At 42.9% G+C, this 22,121-nt stretch overlaps 1 protein-coding gene and 1 long non-coding RNA gene across 8 annotated transcripts in view; both read left to right on the top strand.

Annotated features, from left to right (window-relative positions):
• Positions 1 to 11,207, top strand: part of HIPK2 (homeodomain interacting protein kinase 2) — a 232,468-nt gene extending 221,261 nt beyond the window's left edge. For all 7 annotated transcript variants that reach the window (XM_053256747.1, XM_053256754.1, XM_053256750.1 and 4 more), the window contains exons 13-15: positions 2,455 to 2,702; positions 5,215 to 5,375; positions 7,272 to 11,207. In XM_053256747.1, coding sequence (XP_053112722.1) covers positions 2,455 to 2,702; positions 5,215 to 5,375; positions 7,272 to 7,736 — 874 coding nt within the window. In that variant the 3' untranslated portion in view covers positions 7,737 to 11,207. The remainder of the gene's footprint in view (positions 1 to 2,454; positions 2,703 to 5,214; positions 5,376 to 7,271) is intronic.
• A 2,804-nt stretch (positions 11,208 to 14,011) lies between these two features.
• Positions 14,012 to 21,591, top strand: LOC128327681 (uncharacterized). Its single transcript, XR_008308739.1, has 2 exons — positions 14,012 to 19,193; positions 19,252 to 21,591. It is a non-coding gene; the product is annotated as an uncharacterized LOC128327681 (long non-coding RNA).
• The last annotated feature ends 530 nt before the right edge of the window (positions 21,592 to 22,121 follow it).

Consider the following 22,121-nt stretch of genomic DNA (forward strand, 5'->3'; position numbering starts at 1 on the left):
GTTGCTGGAGGAAGTCCTCTGGCATCCCTCAGTGCACTGAGCTCCTGGCACAGTGCACTGAAGGATGCCGGAGGACGTACTCCTCCAGCTCCCTGCTCTGCTGCTTGTTACAGTGTGGCTCATGGGCTGCATGGGCGGCGGAGCCTTGGGGTAAACCTTGACCATGTGCGGGGAGGCAGGCAATCAGCATCTCTCAGCCTGATCCACCTCACAGGGTTGTTGTAAGGATAAAACAATGTAGGGTGCCCTGAGCTCCTTGGAGGAAGGGTAAGATAAAAATCAGATAGACTGATGACACACAAAAACATGTGTTTTAACTACACAGATTGCCACACTCTATGTGTGCTTTATGCTTGTTCTTGACAGGGACCCCCCCCCCCCAGTTACATTGGACAGAGGATACTTTGCCCTTATCTAATTATTCAAAGGCACTTCTCTCTCCAAGTGGCCGAACTAGGCCAACCCAGTTTTCTTTATTTTTCATAGGGGGCCCCCAGGTTGGGTCAGAGCTGCGGCGCAAGGTAAAGTGGGTCTAACTCATTCACCTCTCAGCCCTGGTCCAAAGCATCCTCCTGAAGCTGCTATAAGCTGTGTAGGGAGAAATTTGGATCTGGTGGCATCGCCCCAATCCAAATTGCTATTCCCACAGCCGTGGGTTTTTTGTTTTTGTTTTTAAAGGAAAGTAAGTTGGGAATTCCTGTCACAGAACTCCTAACTCTCATCTAGTTTGACCCCAAGTGGAAAGAGAGGGTGAAACATGGTGAAAAAGAGAAATTGGGAAGACTCTGCAAGAGAAAGGCAGAAAGACAGATATCTAGAATAAGGAATTAAAAGTGGCCCCCCATGTACCAAGGTGAACCCTGGTCTGAAAAGGGCCCTGGTCTGAAAAGGCTGGACTATTATGCTGTCAAAGTAAGACTTTGAACCAATATTACTTTTAACTCTTGATTGATGCACCATGTTCAAATGGTTTCCAATGCCACAGGTTAATTGGACCCCGCACCCCACCACACACCCCTGCAAAACAACATGTTGCGTAACTTACCCTATTGAAGAAACTGTTTGAATGAGTGCTCTTGAATTTGTTGTTTAATTCAAGAATTTCACACCAGTAGGTTGCTGGAACCATCTAATTTGTTACGTAGTTTTTATTTCAATAGAACTTTATGTTAATGAAACAGTCTCGGGGTGATTGGTGAACACCCCTAAATTTGTGTTTGAGTTTGTGTGGGAAAATTAGCTCTGGGTAGGACAGTTCCATGTCAGATTAAATTTGTGCAAAGTTGTGGACCCAGAAAATGACTGGACTGAGACAAGATTTAAGTTTCAAAATCAAAAGAAAGTTTTTATTAGAAGGAGGGGTATGGCAGAAATAAATGTGTGGTTAAACTAATATTACTATTAAAAGTACATTCAACTGCAAAGAGGTGTTTTAGCTTAAAGTCCTCATAGTATAAATTCCCAGGTGGGCAAAAGAAAGAGGCTTTAAAGAGGGAGGCTCCTGACCATGTCAAGAGTGAGATCTTCAAGCCTGGAGACTGAAACACAAGCTTTGAGGGGCTTCTGGCAGGCAGCAGAAAAACATTCTAGTAACAATTCAAGTGTTTTCCACTGCCCTTTGCAACCTCATTGACACTGAGAGTGTCATGTTTGATATAGCTACATTATAGATTTGAAGTGGTCTAATAGTTGTTCCCTTGCCTCCAGGAACGCTGGGAACTGTAGTTCTTTGAGGAGGGCAAATAGTGATCTGTCAGAGACAACTATCAGCACCCTTAGCAAACCACAATTTACAGGATTCTTGGGGGAAGCAGTAACTTTTAAACTGATATCAAATCATTTAAAAAACTTAGTAAGCTGTTTAGAAAGCTAGAATTCTATTCTTAGGATTCTCCAATGTAAAAAATACACCTAAACATTTTCAAAATCACTATTCCGCTTAGGATATATTAAGCTTCAAAAGGCAGGGGATGAAAAGAAGAAATGCCAACAGTGTTCAGGAAAACCCTACTAGGATTCTGTAGGATGTTTTCCTTCACGTTGAGGTGGCTTCTGCCAACATATCTAATTACTAAGCTTTTTATGCTATCCATTTCTTTTCATAATTCTACCAAAATTACAGTTGCCATAACAACATAATGCTATCAGCAAAACATTTCTTCTATTTTCTGTAGTCAAGCCTGTGCAGCGTCTAGGAGATAAAACCTCTGAGTGAATTTCTGCACAGTTGCCCACCTTCTAAATGAGGTCATAATGTGGGAAGGTGGGGGGTAGGGGGGGGACCCAATGGGTCATTTAGGCATATGATTGAGATGATGAGTTACAGTCCAACAACATCTTGGAACCCAAGATTGAGAATCCCTGGTGTAAGACAAATTCCATCATTTTAACAATAATTCCATTGAAACACCGGCTTGTATGGGAGCCTTATGCAGGATCGGTTTTGTCTTGCAGCCCCCTGTCTAAGCAAAGAAAAAATGTCATCAGCTGTGTCACTGTGCATGATTCCCCCTACTCGGATTCCTCTGGCAACAACAGTCCCTATGCAGTGCAGCACCGTGGAGGAAACAATAATGGAAACAACTACGATACGAAAGGCGCACCGGACACACACTGCAATGGCAATCCTCGGACGATCATTGTGCCGCCGCTCAAAACACAGGCCAGCGAGGTGTTAGTAGAATGTGATCGTTTGGTTCCAGGTAAGTTTGCTACAACACTCAGGGAAATGATGGGCCTGAAACAAAAGAAGCTTAGGACCAAATTGCTTTTTTCTCTGTAAATACTGTAGCATGCTGAGGACCAAATCTGGATTGGGACCACAGCAGGGCGGTAGGTAGTCTTTGACTCTACTCCCGCCATGGTTCCAATCCAGATCAGGTCCCCATGCACTCACTGCCCGACGGCTTGATTAATGTTGCGCATATGCAAGGACATTGCACGCATGCAAGGCTGTTGCATGAGCTAGTTGCACTAAGTCTGGAGCTCGCACTACAGACTACTGTTGCACTAGCATAAGCATGATGGTGCTTGTGAGATAGGTACACAACTTGTGGCATGCCTCATCTGTTTTAAAGGGAATTTTGTGCAATAGCTCAATTTCAAAATGCTCAGTGTCTTTGTGCAGCTACACTGCCTCCTCATGATAGCACATCTTGGTTCATTGCACAAGCGCAGCATTAGTTGAGGGGAGAGTTTGGGAGCATAGAGACGGTAAGATTAAAGCTGCCTTCCTCCTTGCCACAGTCCTAATGCAGATTGGGGCCTCACACAGTGAGATCACCCACACAGCCGAAAACTGGGTATACCATCTGTGTGTGCTTCCGGTTGTGTAGGAGCAAACAACTAGGTAGGAGGATGGAGACGTGATTGTGTGGAATTAAGGTAGGAAGAAAATCTGGGTAGGACAGTGCTGTCCTGCCTAGCTTTCCTACCCAGCTTTTCTTCTTTTTGATTCCACACTGTCACTTCTCTCTTCTCCTACCTAGTTGTTTGCTCCCACACAACTGGAAATTAGGAGCACACACAGCTCCCAAATCTGGGTCCTACCCAGTTTTCGGTTGTGTGAATGACCTGTTTTTACACTCACCAAAGAAAGCATGCCCAGGATAATGATGTGACCACTGTCACATCTAGTTGTCCTTAGAGGGAAGCATTTTTCAGAATCTGTGAGCATATATGCACATATCAAGTCACCTTATCCTACTGCTACCACCATCAATATTTATATATCGCTTTTCAACAAAAGTACTTAAAGTGGTTTACACAGAAAAATAATAACAACTAAAGATGGTTCCCTGTCCCCAAAGTGGGGACACAATCTAAAAAGAAACATAAGGTAGACACCAGCAACTACCACTGGAGGGATGCTGTGCTGGGGGTGGATAGGGAAAGTTACCCTCCCTGTGCTAAGAGGGCCATGACCCGGCCATGCAGAGGCCCAATGGGCATGTGTGGCAGCCTCCAAAATGGCCACCGCAGCAGAGGGCAGGCCTGGAATGGGCCAAAGACTGCCCAAACCTGGCAATTTGGAAATAAATGGGGGCCAGCAGGGTGAAAGGGTGCCTCCAGATATCCCCCCAGAGAGGGTGAGTATTTTTTAAAATTTTATTTTAACTTAGAACCCTCTGAACAGCCGGAAGGGTTTGGTTCAACATCTAACCAAACCAGTTCAATGTTGAACAGGTTCGGAGTCGAACCTATTTGCACATCCCTATTCCCTAGCACTACCTGGAAACTGAACCTTCTGCATGCGAAGCAGGTGCTCTGTCACTGAGCTATGGCACCTCCCCTGTCTTGCACCTTGTTTTGCCCCCTGTCAAGTCATTTGCTCAGCTGCAGTTAGCAGGCCTATTGCATTTCATGCAAGTTTGCAGAAACATTTCTCTGTCTATGCAAACAAAGGGGTCTTGCAGGGGTAGTTTGAGAGCCCCTAGCAGTTCCTTTACACCTTAGTGTATGCCATCAGAGACATCCAAAGAGTTAGTCACTAGAGGTCCAGCTAGACGTCACTATTTTTTTTAAAAGAAGGTCTTCCTAAGGAAAACAAGGGGGAACCTCTTAGGTCTTCTGTGCAAGGAGTTCTTTAGGCACAGTCATTCACAACTGAGAAAACGTGCCCCTAGAGGGGCCAAGACATTAATTACCTTGGAAGCTATTGGTCGCTCCCAGGCTTGTCTGAAATAGCTCTCCAGGGAGGTTTATTCTGCCTCCCTCTTCCTCCAACCAATACCACAGATAATTGGCTGGCTGAGTAGAGGCATAGCGATGCCATTTTAAATGTCTCTCTCTCTTTGATTGATCAGGGTTGCTTTTACTTTCTCTCCCGTTAATTTCTCTTCCTTATTCTGTTCATATAAACTTTTGTACACGCTGACATTCTGTGATGGCCTCTGCCTCCCCAAGCCGCCATTTTGTGATTGCCTCCACCTTGCCAAGCCACTCTCTTGTGCTGGTAGTTCCCACGACTCTGGCCAAAAAAAGAAAGAAAGAAAAAAGTAGGTCCTGGAAAGCAAGTTTGCCACCCTTGCCCTAAATCCCCTTTTGATAGCAGGTTAAATATAAATAAAGCCAATGTGATTTGTGCCAGGCAAGGACTTGGTTGCCTTCTCTGTTGAGGTTCCGGCAGATGAATGGCCTTCTAGATAAGACTGAAATGTTTCTGATGGTTATTAGACACAATAAAGGGCACATGTGTTTTCTTTCCCCTCTTAGTCACCACCAGTCACCACTCATCTGCCTACAAGTCAAAGTCCTCCAGCATCGTGACCTCTACCAGCGGTCACTCTTCAGGGAGCTCGTCTGGAGCCATTGCCTACAGGCAGCAGCGGCCAGGACCACATTTCCAGCAGCAGCAGCCTCTTAATCTCAGCCAGGTAAGCAACGTGTGCGTGAGAAAGGAAGGCAGACAGAGAGAAGTCCTACAACATCTTTTGGCAACTGCCCAAGAAGTAGCATTCAGACTAGTTTACTCAGATGCAACGGTGCTAATCTGGCTTCAGGGCAAGACCCCTGGGATTACCAGACAGCTGGGAAGTGAACTATGCACAAGACCTGAGACGCTAGACAGGATCCAGACTAAGTTAGTCACGAGTAAGCACCACTGAAATAAATGAAACGTGACTAATTTATGTCCCCTGTGTTTCAATGACATTTAGTCTGGATCCTGCCCATTATGTGGAGGAATGGGACAACTGAGCTTGGGAAGTATAGGAGGAGGCACTCTCAGTTCGACTGGCCAGAGGTAGCAGCAAGCCAATTAGCCAGAAATTCAAAGTGGAGGGATTAATGCAACGGTATGGCAAGTAGACTTCAGCCAAGATCCAGATTCAGCACGGATAAATACATCAGGCATAAGCAGTGTCCCATGAATAATGGTGGTCATGGGTGCAGAGCAGTGAGAGCAAGTCCATATGAAGGGTGGCCCAGGGCATGGTCTGAAGGCACATGAATCAGTTGTCTTGCTGAAGCTAAGCAAGTTGAGGTCTGGTCAGTGCCTGGATGGGCAACCAACTAGGGATGTGCATGGAACTGGTGGGGCGGGCGGGTGGAGGGGGGATACCTTTAAGGGTAGGCAAGGGTGCTCTTACCCCTCCTGCCGTGTTTCCCCTGCTGGTGCTGCACTTTAAAAGGGTCCGGCAGGGCGGCAGCGTACCCCCCGCCACATAGTTGGCTCGTTGGACTGGAAGTGACTGGAAGTACCCGGTGCACGTGCACTCACACATCACGCATGCTCACAAGTCATGCATGCCGGTTTGCACACGTGCGTCAGATACTTCCAGTATGCAAGGCAATGGGGCAGCAGGGAGGTATGCTGCCGCCCTGCTGGACCCTTTTAAAGTGTAGCGCCGGCAGGGGAGATGTGGCGGGAGGGGTAAGAGCACCCTCCTCCGCCCTTAAAGGTATCATTCGAACTGGCCGGACCACAGGTCTTTCTAACCTGTTCAGAGGCCCGTAAAAGGGCCTCCAATCAGGTTTGTGCACATCCCTACAACCAACTGAGAACCTATGTTTTCCACCTTTAGCTCCATGATGGAAGAAAGGTGGGATATAGTGTAATATGTAAACGAAGACAGCACGTGGGGGAAATACAGATCTGGAATGCAAGGAGGTAGGACTGTGGAACAGAGAGCAAGAAAGCAAAGAGCCATCCCTTGAGGAGTCACAAAGGCACTATACTGTGGAACAGGAAAAGCCTGAGTTGGGTCTTAGCAGGGTTGCTAACCAGAGGGATTGAAGTGATGCTGCATTGTTTGTGCAGTCGGCGAACTGCACTCTGCCAAGCTGCCAAGCAGATCTCTAGGCCAGTGGCTGCCAGAAAGTTCAAGATCTGTATGATCCTAAGAGTGGAATTAATGTGTGATTAGCTGCTAGAGTTGTTCAAAAAGGGATTTATAATGTTGGGCGCAAGAAGTTACAGTCAGGCAGTTATCAGTTTGGAACTGGAAGCCAGGAGCTGTTCCAGGGGTCAGAGCCAAGGAGGTCAAGCCAGGGGACCAAGCCAGAGCTAGGAAGTATTCTGTTGCTACCCAGGCAAAGTCCCTGCCTAATCAGGAAGACTTTATAGCCCTTCCTGTTCAGGAGAGCCAATGGCCAGCCTTGGTGGACAGAGCCACTCAGCTATCTGGAAACCCTTCATTGTCCAAGAAGGGGCTCTCACCTGTATCTCTGGTGGCTCACCGGCACAGATTCTACCACTCACATTCTACCACTGAGCTGCAGCCTCATCCCCAATCTCACCCTTCTTTTTCATTGATGTTCCTTCTGAACAGGCCCAGCAGCACATCACGACAGATCGCACAGGGAGTCACCGGCGACAGCAAGCCTACATCACTCCAACGATTGCTCAGGCGCCATATTCCTTCCCACACAACAGCCCCAGCCATGGTACGGTCCACCCCCACCTGGCTGCGGCTGCGGCTGCTCACCTCCCCACTCAGCCCCACCTCTACACGTACACTGCCCCTGCTGCTCTGGGCTCCACGGGCACCGTGGCCCACTTGGTGGCTTCCCAAGGTTCAGCTCGCCATGCTGTACAGCACACTACGTACCCAGCTAGCATCGTCCACCAAGTCCCCGTCAGCATGGGCCCCCGTGTCCTTCCATCGCCCACCATCCACCCGAGTCAGTATCAGGCTCAGTTTGCTCACCAGACTTACATCAGTGCATCTCCAGCCTCAGTCTACACTGGATACCCCCTGAGCCCCACCAAGGTCAACCAGTACCCTTACATCTAAACACTGGAATGAGAAAAAGACATGGCACACACCGAGGGGAACGAGGCTGCTTTTATACTGAAGAACGACCCCGGAACACAAAGAAGGCAACGGAAGGCTGAAACAAAACTTGAACCAAGGAGACTTTGAGGAAGAAGTGAGAGGGAAAAGAAGAGAAAAGGCAATACCAGTTCTCCACTTTTTATTTAAAAAAAGAAAAGAAAAGAAAAAAGATAAAAAGAATGAAAAACAAAAATACAAAAAAACCATTCTGCACCAAACTAGATAGTGGGAGAAGCAGAAGGACCATTGTTGTCTGGGTCCTGTTTTTGGATAACTTCACCAATAGACTTTTACAGATTATTTTCATCTGATTACAGGAGACTACATTTAGGAATTTGCTCTTCAAACCTCCTAATACAAAGTTTCATAGGTATTTGGGTATATATTTTTTAATTAAACCAAGTAGCGTACAGATTAGGGATTTATCCAGAATTTCAAAAGGGTTATTGCGTTGTGATTGCACTGGTTGCTGTAACCCAAAATAAAAAAAGAAAAGAAAAGTGTGATGTGTTTTCTATCAGGAGGAGAATCAGAGAATCAGGCCAAGGAGGATAAGGGATGCTCTGGATTTCTCTGGCTCCCTCATTCTCAGGCTTAGCAGCACTGGTAGGCTGGAAACACACACACTGAGCAGAAAACACCATTGGGTGAAATCAGGGGCAGCGGGGACCTTTGTTCTTCCTCTAAGCACCCTGGATAAATCCCTGAGAAATGTTATTCTTAAAAGAAAAGTCTTTAATAATGTACAATAGACTCTCATCTTCTTTACTTGGAAATGCTTTTTCTTTCTTTGGATAACCCCTAGCCATTGGCAGTCCAATCCCGACATTCTCTGCTCCAGCAGAGAAGTGCATACGATGGGCTGTCCTGATCGCGCATCATCACGGCTCTACGTCGTGCTCACATTGCAGTGACAATGCACCGATGCTGCGAGCAGACACCCAGCCTCAGATGTTGAGGATTGGGCTGTTAGCGTAGGAGTAGACGTTCTAGCTGGCCCTTGGTAGAATGTAGCACTATACCATACATACACCCTTTTTTCTACTTTGTGTTAAACTTCAATGATACCAATAGACTATTCCTCAATGTGATTGCACAAAAAAAAGTGATATAACATAGGCATGTAACAAATGTGATTGTCCAGGTATCTATGTACGTGTGTGTGTGAGTGAGTGTGAGTGTGTGCGCATGTGCGCGCTGATGCTGCCTTCTCTTGTGGTGTGGTCCTCAGCACAGCCATTACAAACTGTCACAGTCTTAGTTTTACATCATTCCCTTGTAGTGCCTTACCAAACTACAGTTGCGGTTTTAAGGGTTTACTTCCATTGGTACTCCTCGAAACTGACTGAGGCTGGTTGGAATTCAATCTCAGCTCTTCTTTTTCTTCTTCTTCTCCTCATGTTTCATTATCGTTGCTTTCCTTCTTCTAGACTTTTGTTTTCATGTCGTCTTTTTGGGGTAAGTTGCAAGGGTCAAGGAAGGACCTGTGGAATTTTGCTGTTATGTAAAAATGGGTGAGGCTGGGAGAGCTTTGTGGGGCTGGAAACGGCTGGGCTGGTTCTTAGGTCCTAAAGCAGCTTTCCAAGTTGTTCCATTCTGCTGATGGGGTTGGTGGGATGCTCCGTTGTCTCTGTCATTCTTGGCAGTGTTGTTCTTACTAACAGAAACAGAAGTCCCAGGCTTGCTTTGGATCAGAAATATGTAGTACCTCATGTTAAATCCCTATGTCTGGACTGGGGATGTGGGAGATGATTACCTGGGAAGGACTGTTGTCATTTGAATGCTTTCATTTGCATGGGAACAGAACCAAGAGAGTGAGACGGAATTCATTCTAGAGCATCAAACTCAGGTTTGCTCCAGAAGTTCTTCTGGAAAAGCACTTGCACTGGCACCTGAGCAGGTTGGGCAGTTCCTGAAGGACTGAGCACTACCTTGAATGGGGCTATGCCACCTTTGCTGGAGTCACAAACCCAATTCCCAGCAGCAGAAGATCAGTCACTTCCAGGTGGTGTGCTCTAAAGGTCCATTGTCTGTGAAATCTCCCTAGATCTGATTTGGAGATACACCATGATGATACCCTTCATGGTTTAGATCAGAGGTGGCCAACCTGAGGCTCTCCAGCTGTTGTTGGAGACTACAATTCCCATCATTCCCAGCCACAATTTATTGCAGTTGGGGATGATGGATGTTGTAGTCCAAAAAACAGCTGTAGAGCCTCAAGTTGGCCGCTCCTGGTCTGGATGGTGCTTTCTTCACTTCCTCTCACCTCATTCCTACTGTGGTAAAAGTCAGTGTTCAGATTTGCTGGACTCTGTGTCCTCAGCCCCAAATAGTCTGAGCTATCTTTTTTTAAAATAGGTTTCCAAAGAAAAGCTTTAGTACAATGAATAAGTTAAAGGGTTAGAGGGAACTCTTAACTGCTACACCAATGCAAGTGGGCGCTTCTGCTGCGGCAGTGCTTAGTGTTTTCCTGTGGAGATTTCCTTGTATTGGTATTCCGAGGCCTGTCATGAAACAGGATGTATGCCTTGCATACCCACTCGGTACCACTGCAGCTGTATTTGTGACTTCAGAAAAGGAATGTTTTAGGCAAAATGGTAAGATGTTGGGATATGGCAGGTCAATTGGCTGAGAGAAGAAGGAGGGAGCCCAGGGTGGTTGAGGCAAAAGGTAAGTTGGCAAGAAAGACAGACAAGCACAGTTGTAATATCTGGAAGTGAGCACACATACCTCACCTGGAAGAAGGAAGGGCTTCATCCTTAACCATGAATACTTTGCTGGATAAGCGGCTGACATATTATACAATATTATGCATGCGGTCACATCATTGTGCAAGAGTGCTGTGGCGCAAGCACAAAAATTGCGCAAATAGAGGCACACAACAGTACAGCCATTATGTATGATGGCTGCAGTGTTGCGCAACTGCACAATTTTTGCGTTTGCACAACCACGTGCTTGCAAAACTGCATGAATGTTACATTTCATCAAGAGCGTGATGTGCAGTATTTCAGCCAGTTGTTTTTTATGGCAAACCCTGCAATGAACTCTTTCTTTTTTGCCAGTTTCAAACTGAGCACCGTTTCTCCCCTAAACATGGTAATTTTCTGTTTCTCCCCTAAACATGGTAATGTAAATACTAGCCTGATCTTTCATTGGTTTGTGCACCTTACAACTTGCAGTTCCCCCCTGTTCTCTCAGTGTAACATACCGCATTCTTTTCCTGTCCCATCTCATCTAGAATGGAAGCTTCACGCTGCTTGTGTAATTGAAAGGAAGGATATTTTGTTGTTGTTGCTCTATTATTGTTAATTTTAATATGTAATAATTATATTTTTCTCTTGATTTTAATTGCACATGCATTCCTGCATCGTTGTTGTTGTTTTCTCTTAATAGTGTATTGGTTGTTAATTAAATCGTTTTTCTGTGTCAGTAGCTTCAGAAGGTTATGCATGTAAGTTTTACAGGGAAAGAGAGAGACACGGGATTACTTTGGTTGAGAAACTTGTTTAGATCACCCAGGAGATGAGCCAAGACATTGTGGGCGTTATATTATGGCATATCTTTGCAGTTTTTGATACTTTTGCATGGTATCTTCAGATTTCCAGCAGTGAGCTCTTTTAGACACAAACCAAACAACTTGTAAGTTTCAGAACTTGATTCAAGGAGGATGGTAGGATCATGAGACACTTTGATCTTGTATTGCTACAGTTGATATTTTACAATTCTGTGATATCAAATAACTTAAGAAGCCAAACTACAACCCATTACTGGGTTGGCGGCTTCATAGCCCTGTAATGAAGCTCAAGGTGTAAGTGTCTGTGGTTAAGTTTCCCACTTCCAAAACCCAATGAGGATTCTGTCCATCAAGAGCAATGGCATTCCTGATGCCAGTGTAAGAGAATGCAGAGTCCAGTTACTAGAGCTGTTGATTAGTTGTTGGCTAGTTAAAACTCAATAACCCAGACACTCGGTAAAAGACATGGCCGCCCATTGTTCTGTCCTAGATCATTACTCAAGATTAAAAGCTTGATTGTATGGCCAGAATAGTTTGTGTTTCCTCCTTCCAAAAGTATCTAATATTTTCTCTTCCTATTTAATTCTAATGGAACTTTGTGATGTTTTAAAGTTTTGCTAGTTGTATAAAAATATGGTATTTATGTTTTTAATTAAAAAAGACCTCCGCCCAATTACCCTTTTTACTACAAAGCAGAGAGTGTCGATTCTCTGCTACAGGACGTTATATGGGAAAGCATGTTCTTGAAGGGCATCATTTTGTAAAATTGGGTGAATTAATCTCCATTTATTTATCAAAAATAGAAGTGATCAGCTCATTTAGTGGCAAGAAAGAAACAAAGAGTTGGTTCTAATTTCACATACTGAAATGTGTTCTTAATTTTTCTTTTTATGTGTGCACACACCTCTTTTTGATTGCAGGATGATTCTGATTATATGGGGAAAGGAGCTTATCTGGATTTTGATGTGGAGGCGATAAGCAGGAGTAGAGCAGTATTGAGCAGGGGAAGGCAACCTTGGCCCTCCAGCCATTATTGAACTACAACCCATCATCCTCAGCCACAATTTATTGTGGCTGGGGATGATGGGAGTTGTCATTCAGCAACAGCTGGAAAGTCAAGGTTGTCTACACCTGGTATAGAGAGTGCAGGGTTTATTTGTTTTTTTAATGCTGGGCTGAAAACAGGGTTATACAATGTGCATTTCAGAATGGACAGAAAGTTTGAGCAAGGTTGATCAACCTTGCATCCCCGGATGTTGTTGGACTATGAATACAGATACGACAGATATTTATATACCGCTTTTCAACAAAAGTTCCCAAAGTGGTTTACACAGATATAAATCAAATGGCAATCTGTCCCCAAAGGGCTCACAATCTAAAAAAGAAACATAAGATAGACACCAGCCACAGCCACTGGAAAGATGCTGTGCTGGGGGTGGAGAAGGCCAGTCGCTCTCCCCCTGCTCAATAAAGAGAGTCACCACTTTAATGAGGTGCCTCTTTGCTCAGTTAGTGGGATGTGTGGGTTACAGTTCCCATCACCCTCTGCCACAATGGCTGGACGCTGTGGGGGGTGGGAGTTGTAGTCTATCAACATCTGGAAACTCAAGGTTGAGAAGCCCTGGTTTAGAGGAAATGGTGATGGGCAACTAAATCATGCACATAGTACCGTAATCCACACAGTACATTTACTTTGCTGTACTAAGGGGAAGTTGTGGGTTTCTACTGCAGCAGGAGTGCTTTTTTGAGCCTCTTTGAAAAAAGAAACACAGTCAAGCACAGCAGTATTTTTCGCACAAGGGAGGGGAGATTATCTTTCATAAAAGAACAAAGTGCCTAGTCACGGGTGGCTAACCTGAGACTCTCCAGCTGTTGGCTGTCTACATTTCCCATCATTTCCAGCTGCAGTGAATTGTGGCTGAGGATGATGGGAGCTGTAGTTCAACACCCGCTGGAAAGCTTCCAGTTGTTTGCCCCTGTGTTAGGCACTTTGTTCTTTTATTAAAGATAATCTCCCCTCTCTTGTGCTGTGATACTGCAATGTTTCACTAGCAAATGGCTGGCATTATATAGTGCAGTACAGGCACAAATCATAACAGGAGCAAGTGACCTTTTTTTTTTTTTTTAAGCTTACAGGAGGCTACTGGAATTGGAAAATGATGTGACTGTGTTCTTGGCATGACCTTTGGAGTTCTTTGTGAATCTGTGGAGAAAGCTGCTTGAAACCTGTGAGAGGAAGGAACAGTTTAATAATGGTAGCATAGCCGTGCCAGCGTGCAGGAGCAAGAAAACTAAAAACTGCAACAGCATGTTAGGGAGGAAATGGCTTATGGTAGCATGACTTCGGAAGGCCTATCAGCCTATCAAATGAATGGGTGGTTGCCCGGAATCGGCTCATCCTTGTGGGCCAGAGGGGCGCCAGACAAGGTGCAGCTGCCTCTGGTTCATGGCAACCTGACTGCAGTTTCTTTCATCCCGCCCTGCGCCCTAGGTAACAAGAGCTGTGCTGCGTGCAGGCTGGCCATTCATCAGGTAGAGCTGCATGGGATTAGAGAAAGGACAACTTCTCAAACGTGAAGGAAAATTAAAACCCATTTCTTCCTTTAACCAAAGAAACTTGAAAGCAAAATGAATAAATGTATACTTTAGAGCAGGGTTTCTTAACCTTGGGCCCCCAGATGTTGTTGGACTACAACTCCCATCACCCCCAGAAATGGCCTTTGTGGCTGAGGATGATGGGAGTTGTAGTCCAACAACATCTGGGGGCCCAAGGCTAAGAAAACCTGCTTTAGAGTGTATTTCTGCCCATTAGAAAATTTGGCCATTCAGTTACATATCATGATTTAACAGCTGGATGATTACATGATATGGAATTTAATTTTTGCCTTCTGTCTCCCTTTCCATTATGCCACACTTATGTTTATTCTTCAAATGCGTATTTGAAGAAGGTTGTTTTGGAGAATTCAGTCATAGTCACTGCTGCTGTCCTAAACTCTGAAGACGGGGGTCATACAGTAAGCTTATGCTTATTGTAAAATGGTTAACAGAAAACAATTAAAATGTATTTATTATCCATGGCAATGGTATGGTATAGAAATACAGTGAGTTGCCCATTTTGTTATTATTATTTGAAACATTTTACATACAACATTTCCATTTTCAAGAAACTCCCAAAGCGGTTTGTAACAGAATAAAAACATTTTTAAACAATCAGAAACAATACCACCCCCACCCCGGAAAAGCAATCAATTAGTGGGTAGCATCCAGAGCTTTAGTTAAGTGGTGCTCTGTCAGTAGAAGCTCCTTCCATGAATGTAAGGAGTGTTCCTTTTGCCCAAGAACATCTTGTATGAATGCAACCCTTCTTTCATTCATGAAAGAAGCTTCCTCCACTGCCCACTATATACAGAGACCAAGGGCAAATAATAGAGCATACTTCTGGCAGGCAAAAAACCTACCGGAACAAGGCAGTCTTCAGGTAATGATGGGAAATCACCAAGGAGAAGGTCAAGCAGGTATCTCTAGGCAGAGGATTCCAAAGCTTAGGAGAAGCCACAGAGAAAACCGAGCAGGACTAAGCTGCTGTAAGTTCCTTTTCTTTCTGTGATATGTAACTCTTGGACTTTGATTGTCAGTAGGATCATCCGCATAATTATTAATAGGGTAGGAGAAGCATCCTACCCAAGTTTGGGAGCTGTGCATGCTCCTGTTTTTTGCTCGTGTGTGAGTAAAAAACAAGGTAGGAGTCGTCGGTGATTGTCAGCTAGCCTCCCACTGAGTAGGAGGGCTTCATCCTACCCAGCAGCTGTACCTAGCTGTTGAATGAGGTAGGAGGAGAAGCTATCCTACCCACACATGATCACTGTCAGCACCTCCTACCTTGCTTTTTCTTCTCAGGCAGTTAAAAATTGGGAGCATGCACAGCTCCCAAACTTGGGTACAATGCTTGACCACCAACACCACCAAAGTGATATTTGCAACACCTAGGGGAATCAAATTCAGTTTTGTTGAGCCAAGTCTTTAAGATCCCTCCTTCAGGAATTTACTGGGCGGAGAAGAAGTCCTTTTCTCCCCTACCAAAATAGGCACTGCTCTCATGCTGATGTAGCTCAACCCAGCCCTCATCTTATACAGAAGTGAGGTTCTTGGCCAGTCAGTTCATATGCTCATCGTGCCTTGCTGCCGCTATTAAAAACTCCCTAGAAATCTAGTTATGCCCCTTATGCAGCATCTTTCTGTGGGGTGTGGGGTATCCTCTGGCCCTTTCTGTGACTGGTTTGTTTGGTTCCAGCGTATTATGGGTCTTTCCATCTGTAGTGAACAAAACAGAATTAGGCTTTATTGCAGGGATGGCCAGCCTAAGGCTGTGCAGCTGTTGTATTACAACTCCCATCAGCCCCAGCCACAATGGTCAATAGTCAGGGATGATGGAAGCTGGAATCCAACAAAAGCTGAAGTCCTCAGGATGACCAACCCTGCTCTGTTGAGTCATCCCTCCAATTTTCAGTTTGCCTTAGCCAATGTCTATGGGACTTCCCGCTGTGTAAATGCCTGGTACCTAAGTTAAAACTTTCTTGACTCACAACTGTCAATCAAATTGAGCAAAGTACCATCCATCCTACAGGCCTTGTACATTACTTCTGTAGTATAGCAGCATTATTATGCATAGTTATTTTCCAGGTCATTGCTGCTAGGCCTGTACAAATATTCAGCTTCGAAGGTTGAAAGCCAAATTCATGTGCATGCTGTCCCGATTCCACCTGGAGGTGACCCCTCCCACCGCTTACCTCCACGTGGAGGAGTTCTGTGCATAGCACTGGGAGGGCCTTTAAAGGGAAGCAGAGATGTGGAAAGTCCCAGTCATATAGTGGGGGGGGGGCACATGAGGACCTCTGGGAAATGTAGTCCTTCCCAGCATTTTTCCTATAGACCTCTATGGGGAAAGTGCTGTGGAGGACTACGTTTCCCAACATTCCACATACACACTCCCCAATATGTCCAACTGTGTAAATGCCTGGTAACTAAGCTAAGTTAAAAGGTTCTTGACTCAAAACGGCCAATCAAATTGAGCAAAGTACCATTCATCCTGCAGGGCTTGTACATTAGTTCTGTAGTATAGTAGCATTATCAGGCATGGTTATCTTCCAGGTCATTGCTGCTAGATCTGTGCAAAGATTCAGCTTTAAAGGTTCAAAGCCAAATCAATATGCATACTGCCTCTACTCTATGGGGAAAGTGCTGGGAAGGACTACATTTCCTAGCACTCCACACACGCACGCCAATTATGTCAGAAGAGCTTCCTGCAGCTCCACTTTCCTCTAAGGGCTTTCCCCGGTGCTGGGCACACGACTGCTCGGCATGAAGGTAAGGAGCAGCCACCTCCATGTGGAACCAGGGTCAACATGCACATGGATTTTGCTTTGATCCTTTGAAGTTGAATAGTTGCACAGGCTGAATTGTTGCAACATTTGCTGTTAGGAAAGGATTTCTTAGTGCTTCTTCTGTATTGGGCCATGAGTAATTGCTGGGATATGGCCCTTCTAAGTATACTACTGTGTTCTCCCATCACTTTGCTGGATTTTGCTGTAGTGTTTGTATATGGGATGTGATTGTACATGTCATTGTAAAGGTTGAGTTCATATCAGTGGCAAAACTATTGTGCCACCCTCTGCAGATACTTGTTCCTATCATTATCTGGTGGTTGGGTGAGAACAGCCCCTATCAGGTGTCTGTCTTTGCAGGATTCTAAGCTGAGCAAGTGAGTGATATGTAAAAAAAAAAAAAAAACCTCATAGCAGAAGTGAGTGAATGTTTTAAAAAACAAGCTCATAGCAGAAGGAAACATATATGTAGCAAGTACAGTACGTGATTTTGAGTGGGTGCTTAGTCAAAGTTTTCAGGAGCCTCTGATACACCTTTCCCCTACCCCTGAATATAGCAAATAAGAGTGAAACTCATGTTTCTCGTGTATGGGTTAGTATTATCCTTCCCGTTTTAGCAGCTGCTATACTAGACTTTGCATTAAAAAAAAGTTTTATTTTAATCTTTGCTTAGTGTAGTTTAACCAACAAAGGCAATATTAAATGCATTTTTTCCAAATATGATACTTTTAATGCACTGATAAATACTGCAACATCTCTAATCCCAATTCTTTAGTTGTTGGGGAAGCTGCATGCCAGTTCACACAGATACTTGCATGGGGCTCTCCTCCCTCTCTCCCTTCCTTCCTTCCTTCCAGAAAGAGGTGGAGCAATGCTGCTGAGAGCAAAAGCAATGTTTATCTCAATTTCAGAGCCAAGAAGTTACTAAGGTGCTGAGGTGGAGCTGATAATAACAGGGACATAATTTTTTAAAAAATAATAATAATTCAATATATGGTGAGGAAGTTTGAAATATTTTGGTCAAGAATTTCTATTAGAAAACATATGCATTTGCCATCCATCTTATTCTTATTTCTCCATTAGACTTTTTTCCACTTTGCTATGGTTTAGAGTAGTCTCTCTGTGTTCTAGATGCTTTTAACGTTCTAGAACTCATTGACTCCACTGGAAGCAAACCCACCTGATCAGGATTCTGGACTCTGGTTGGTTCAATGAGTATTCTAGAATTCTGACAGAACACTTTGTTTTATAAATAAAGAAGGATTAAAAAACTTAACTTACAAAAAACTGTGACCTAATGGCAATAATTACCTCAAATGTGGGCATTCATCTTGGTTTTAGCCTTTTTTTCTTTTTTTTCTTTTTTGAAAAACATGTAGCCAGCTTGAATTTGGGATTAAAAAATAAATAAACTGTCTGTATGGGCGGAATACTGATAAATGCCCACCCTGGTCATTGTTGCTTGAGTATTTCTTTAAAATAAAATGATGAAACCAAGTTTTATGTATTTTAATTAACTGTGATGTTGAAATGCACACACAAGTATATATGTTAATAGCTACTGTAAAATGCTTTGGGCTTCTCAGAGATATTTAATGAATCACAGTTTAAACCAATATGAACTGAACCACAGACTGTGGTAACTTAAAAAGATTTCTGGCTACATTTTATAGTTAATAGTGTTTTATAGTTTACATTTAAACTGGTACTTTCTAACTAAATGTTCTTATAGGATCTTCAGAATCTCAAATTTACTATCCCTTTACATGTTTCTTTTGCCTGTTTTAAAAACAAAAGTGCAAGTGTGTCTTCAATATCTACACTCTGTTCTGCAATATAATATAGTAGTAGAAAGTCAGATCAGACAGAATAATTCCAAAGTTAAGAAACAAACAAAATCACTCCATGCATGTTGAAAATATAGCAAGTAGAATTCAACACCTATTTATTTTTTAATTTAAAAATATTGAAAAACTCTGTGGGATGAATCCAGAAGCACAATAATTCCGAACTAGCTATTTCACTTACGCTCCTAACTTGAACAGAAATACTTGTATGATAAGAACAAAGGCTATTCCAAGCGAGAGACATATTGTATCACGGAGTGAGGCAGGCTGTTCACACAGATTTCAGTGTGTGGTTATGAGTTTTGTACCCATATGAAGTAGAATCATATGCTTAGATTGATCTTGTGAAAATTGCAATCGTAGATCACAGATGCATTATGCACAATCTTTGCCTGAAAATCCCAGAAACACTGCACTTGGTATGTCTCATCCCAGTGTTGATCAATTGGCAGCTATATACGTGGAAATCTTGCAGTGCAGGAATAGTCACTAGCAGCTTGTGTGCATGTCCACCGTTGGGAAGCTGTGATTAACTCCTCGAGTTCTGAACTACTGGTTCCTGAGACAAACAGTGAGAGACAGTGCTAGCATGCAGTTTATCATGGATAATTTGGCTATCATGCAGTTTATCCCTTCGATTCTTACAGGGCTTCTCAGCTTTGGGTCCCCAGATGTTGTTAGACTACAACTCCCATCATTTCCAGCCACAAAGCGGCTGGGGATGATGGGAGTTGTAATCTAACAATGTTTGGGGACCCAAGAAACCCTGCTCTAGATCTACTTTGAACCCCTAAACTAAATATGAAGAACCTGACCAGTTCCCTGTAAATCTCATTTGCCTGTTAGTCAGTGACTGTATATTGGATGTGGTTTCCATATTATGGATTATAGTGAATTATGTATTTGGATGTAAATGGTCTTTTGGTTTGGTTTGGTTTTTCTTTCCTTTTAGTCCTGCTTATATCTGTTTACTTATGTGTTTTCCCCCTTACAGTTAAGTAATCAGTTAATAATAATAACAAATATTCTGCTGGGCAAAGAGGTATTTTTAGACCATAAATATTCAGGAATTGGCACAATGCTAATTCCATCTGAAGCTCTCCACTGAGCTTCTCTGGAGCTGACGATCCTCAGCAAAGTTCAGCAATGGCAAATGAATGCGTTACAAGGAAAGGGGCTTGAAACATGGATTGCTATTAGCCCACATCAAAAATCAGTATTCCCACTAAATTCCATTGGAGTCCCCCCTCCCCCTTGAGTAAGCCCATTTAAAGCCATGATATCCACATGATAGCTCACATTACCAAAGTGATGACTTGGCATATGGCTGAGTCGCCATTTTGAAAGCCAAATGGAAGGCTTGCTATGAAGGCAGGCCCTAAACAAATTGGATGAGATTGGCTCCTATATAGGCACAGTTAACAGCAACTAAAACTTTTATTGCCTTTAGCAACCACTTCTTTTTCCTTTTTGTTTCAATACTTGCCCTGGAAATATCAGCTTGTTCCATTGCAGGAGCTATAGATTTTTTTTTTTTTTAAATAAAACCCTGGGCTTGGAGTTTGTAAAGCACAAAGGGGTTTTAACACAGCAAATCCATATTATTTATAATCTACACGGTTACATATAGCACCTCTGTCCTCAGAAAGGGAAGCACAGCCTTCTATACTTCCACTTTGGGGTGGTTGGTTGGAACATTGGTCTCTTTTCCTCCATTAAACTGGGATTTTTCTTCTTGAAGTGATGTCCCCATGGCTGTTCTGAGGCACAGCTAATCTGAGGTGCAGAAACTATCTCCTCATCCTTTGTGTTTCACCAGCTAAAAAATTAAATAAGGCATTTTCTGTGCCAAAATTTTACACAGACAGAACTGGAATGTATAATCTGTAAATTCTAAACCAAAATCTTTTTTTTCCAAAAGAGAGGAAGACAATAGCTTTATTAGAAAGGGGAGAAAGAAAGGAGGTATCTTGACAGGTAGAGTCTACATTGTGATAGTTAAAAGAACACAAACGGCAGACAGTATTTGTGAGTATCTGGATCTTTTTGAAAAATAATGGAAGGGATGTTTTATACCTGTTGATTGCCCATAAACCAAATATGTTCTGAATGGAGAGGAGAACATGTACTAAATTAAAATTGTCAACAAATAAAAAAGAAGAAGAAAAGGAAGTAAGGGCAAACATCTTGAAATACTCTCTCAAATGCAAAGAAAAGACACCTCCCCATCCTCTTACCTGATTGATACCTTGGAGGATTCTGTTTTCTATATACAGTATCATCTCAGTTCAAAAACCCCATTGAAAGCCCTTGATCGGTTGTATTCTTTCTCTATATGGTTCTGTATTGAGTGTTAATCCATGTTAAAAAAAAAAAAAACTTTGTGAAGATTATTGTGTGCAACAGTATTTTCTTGTGTACTGCTTATTTTTTCTTTTCCTGTGAATTGTCCCTTTTTTCCTTTCTTTTTTCCTTTTGTTTTTCTTCTTCTTCTGGTAATGTCTTTGGAAGAAAAAAAAAAAAAACCAGAAAAGAAACTGACGTGTTGTAGAACTATATGTAACCTATTCCTTAGTCTCATATTATAGGTATGTTATAAGAATGGATATTTTACTTGGCTTTAGAATGTTTTACAAGAAAACTAATTCTTAACCAATCAAGTTCTTGCTACTAAAAAAGGAAAAAAAACATGCTTGTGTCTCTCATCATGACGTTGTGTGCTTCTAATTAATAATCATTTTCGTTGTAGAAAAATGGAGTGAATTTATATTAGACTTGAAAACTAATAATAGCATTGTAAATTTATGAGATGATTTTAACAGAAAAAAAACATTATAGAAGAATATAGTTATTTTAACTGTAATATTACTAACTGTAGGGTGAGAAAGGGGGTCCCGTTGTGGTGAACTATGTTCTAGCTTGTTATTCACGGTTTCTTTTTGATCATTTTTTCGGTCTCTGAGGTGAAACGAGTTATTAATCTGAATTTGTAAACTCACATATGCATATTGTATATGTGTAGAAATGTAATCACACTTTGTCTTGGAATTACATTAAACTGTTTTAAGTCACTGCATTGTCTGCTTGTCTTTTAACTGCATGGGTGAGATAGAACTCCTGAAGAAGGTTTGCTTTGACATTATTCTGAAGTTTAGAAAAAAGTTTCTGATTGGGCTTGAACCTATGTTGGTTATAATCTTTATTATCTGGCCTGCTTGACCTGACTGATACCATTTTTTAAAAAGTAAAAAACCTCAATGTTAGCGATAGAAGCTTGGATGTAAAGGTGCTCTTCTGTGAACAGAAAGTCTCTTCTGCGCATGGAAGGTCTGTTTCTGATTTAGCCAAAGAGTGTGATGTGAGAAAAGTGACAACAGATCCAACAAAACTTTTCCATTTGCATGACACTTTGCACAAGCTCTTTGCAAACTTTTAAAAGGCCCATTAGAATTAATATCCTGCATCTTCCTTATTCACTATGGCTGACATAACATACAAGGATACATCAGCCCTGTAATATTGCATGTATGCAAGTTGCACAAATGTCATACAAGAGTAAGACCATTGGAAATAGCAGGTTTACTTTTGTGCAACTTCTATG

Source organism: Hemicordylus capensis, chromosome 5 (assembly GCF_027244095.1).
Source record: "Hemicordylus capensis ecotype Gifberg chromosome 5, rHemCap1.1.pri, whole genome shotgun sequence".
Lineage (NCBI taxonomy): Eukaryota > Metazoa > Chordata > Lepidosauria > Squamata > Cordylidae > Hemicordylus > Hemicordylus capensis.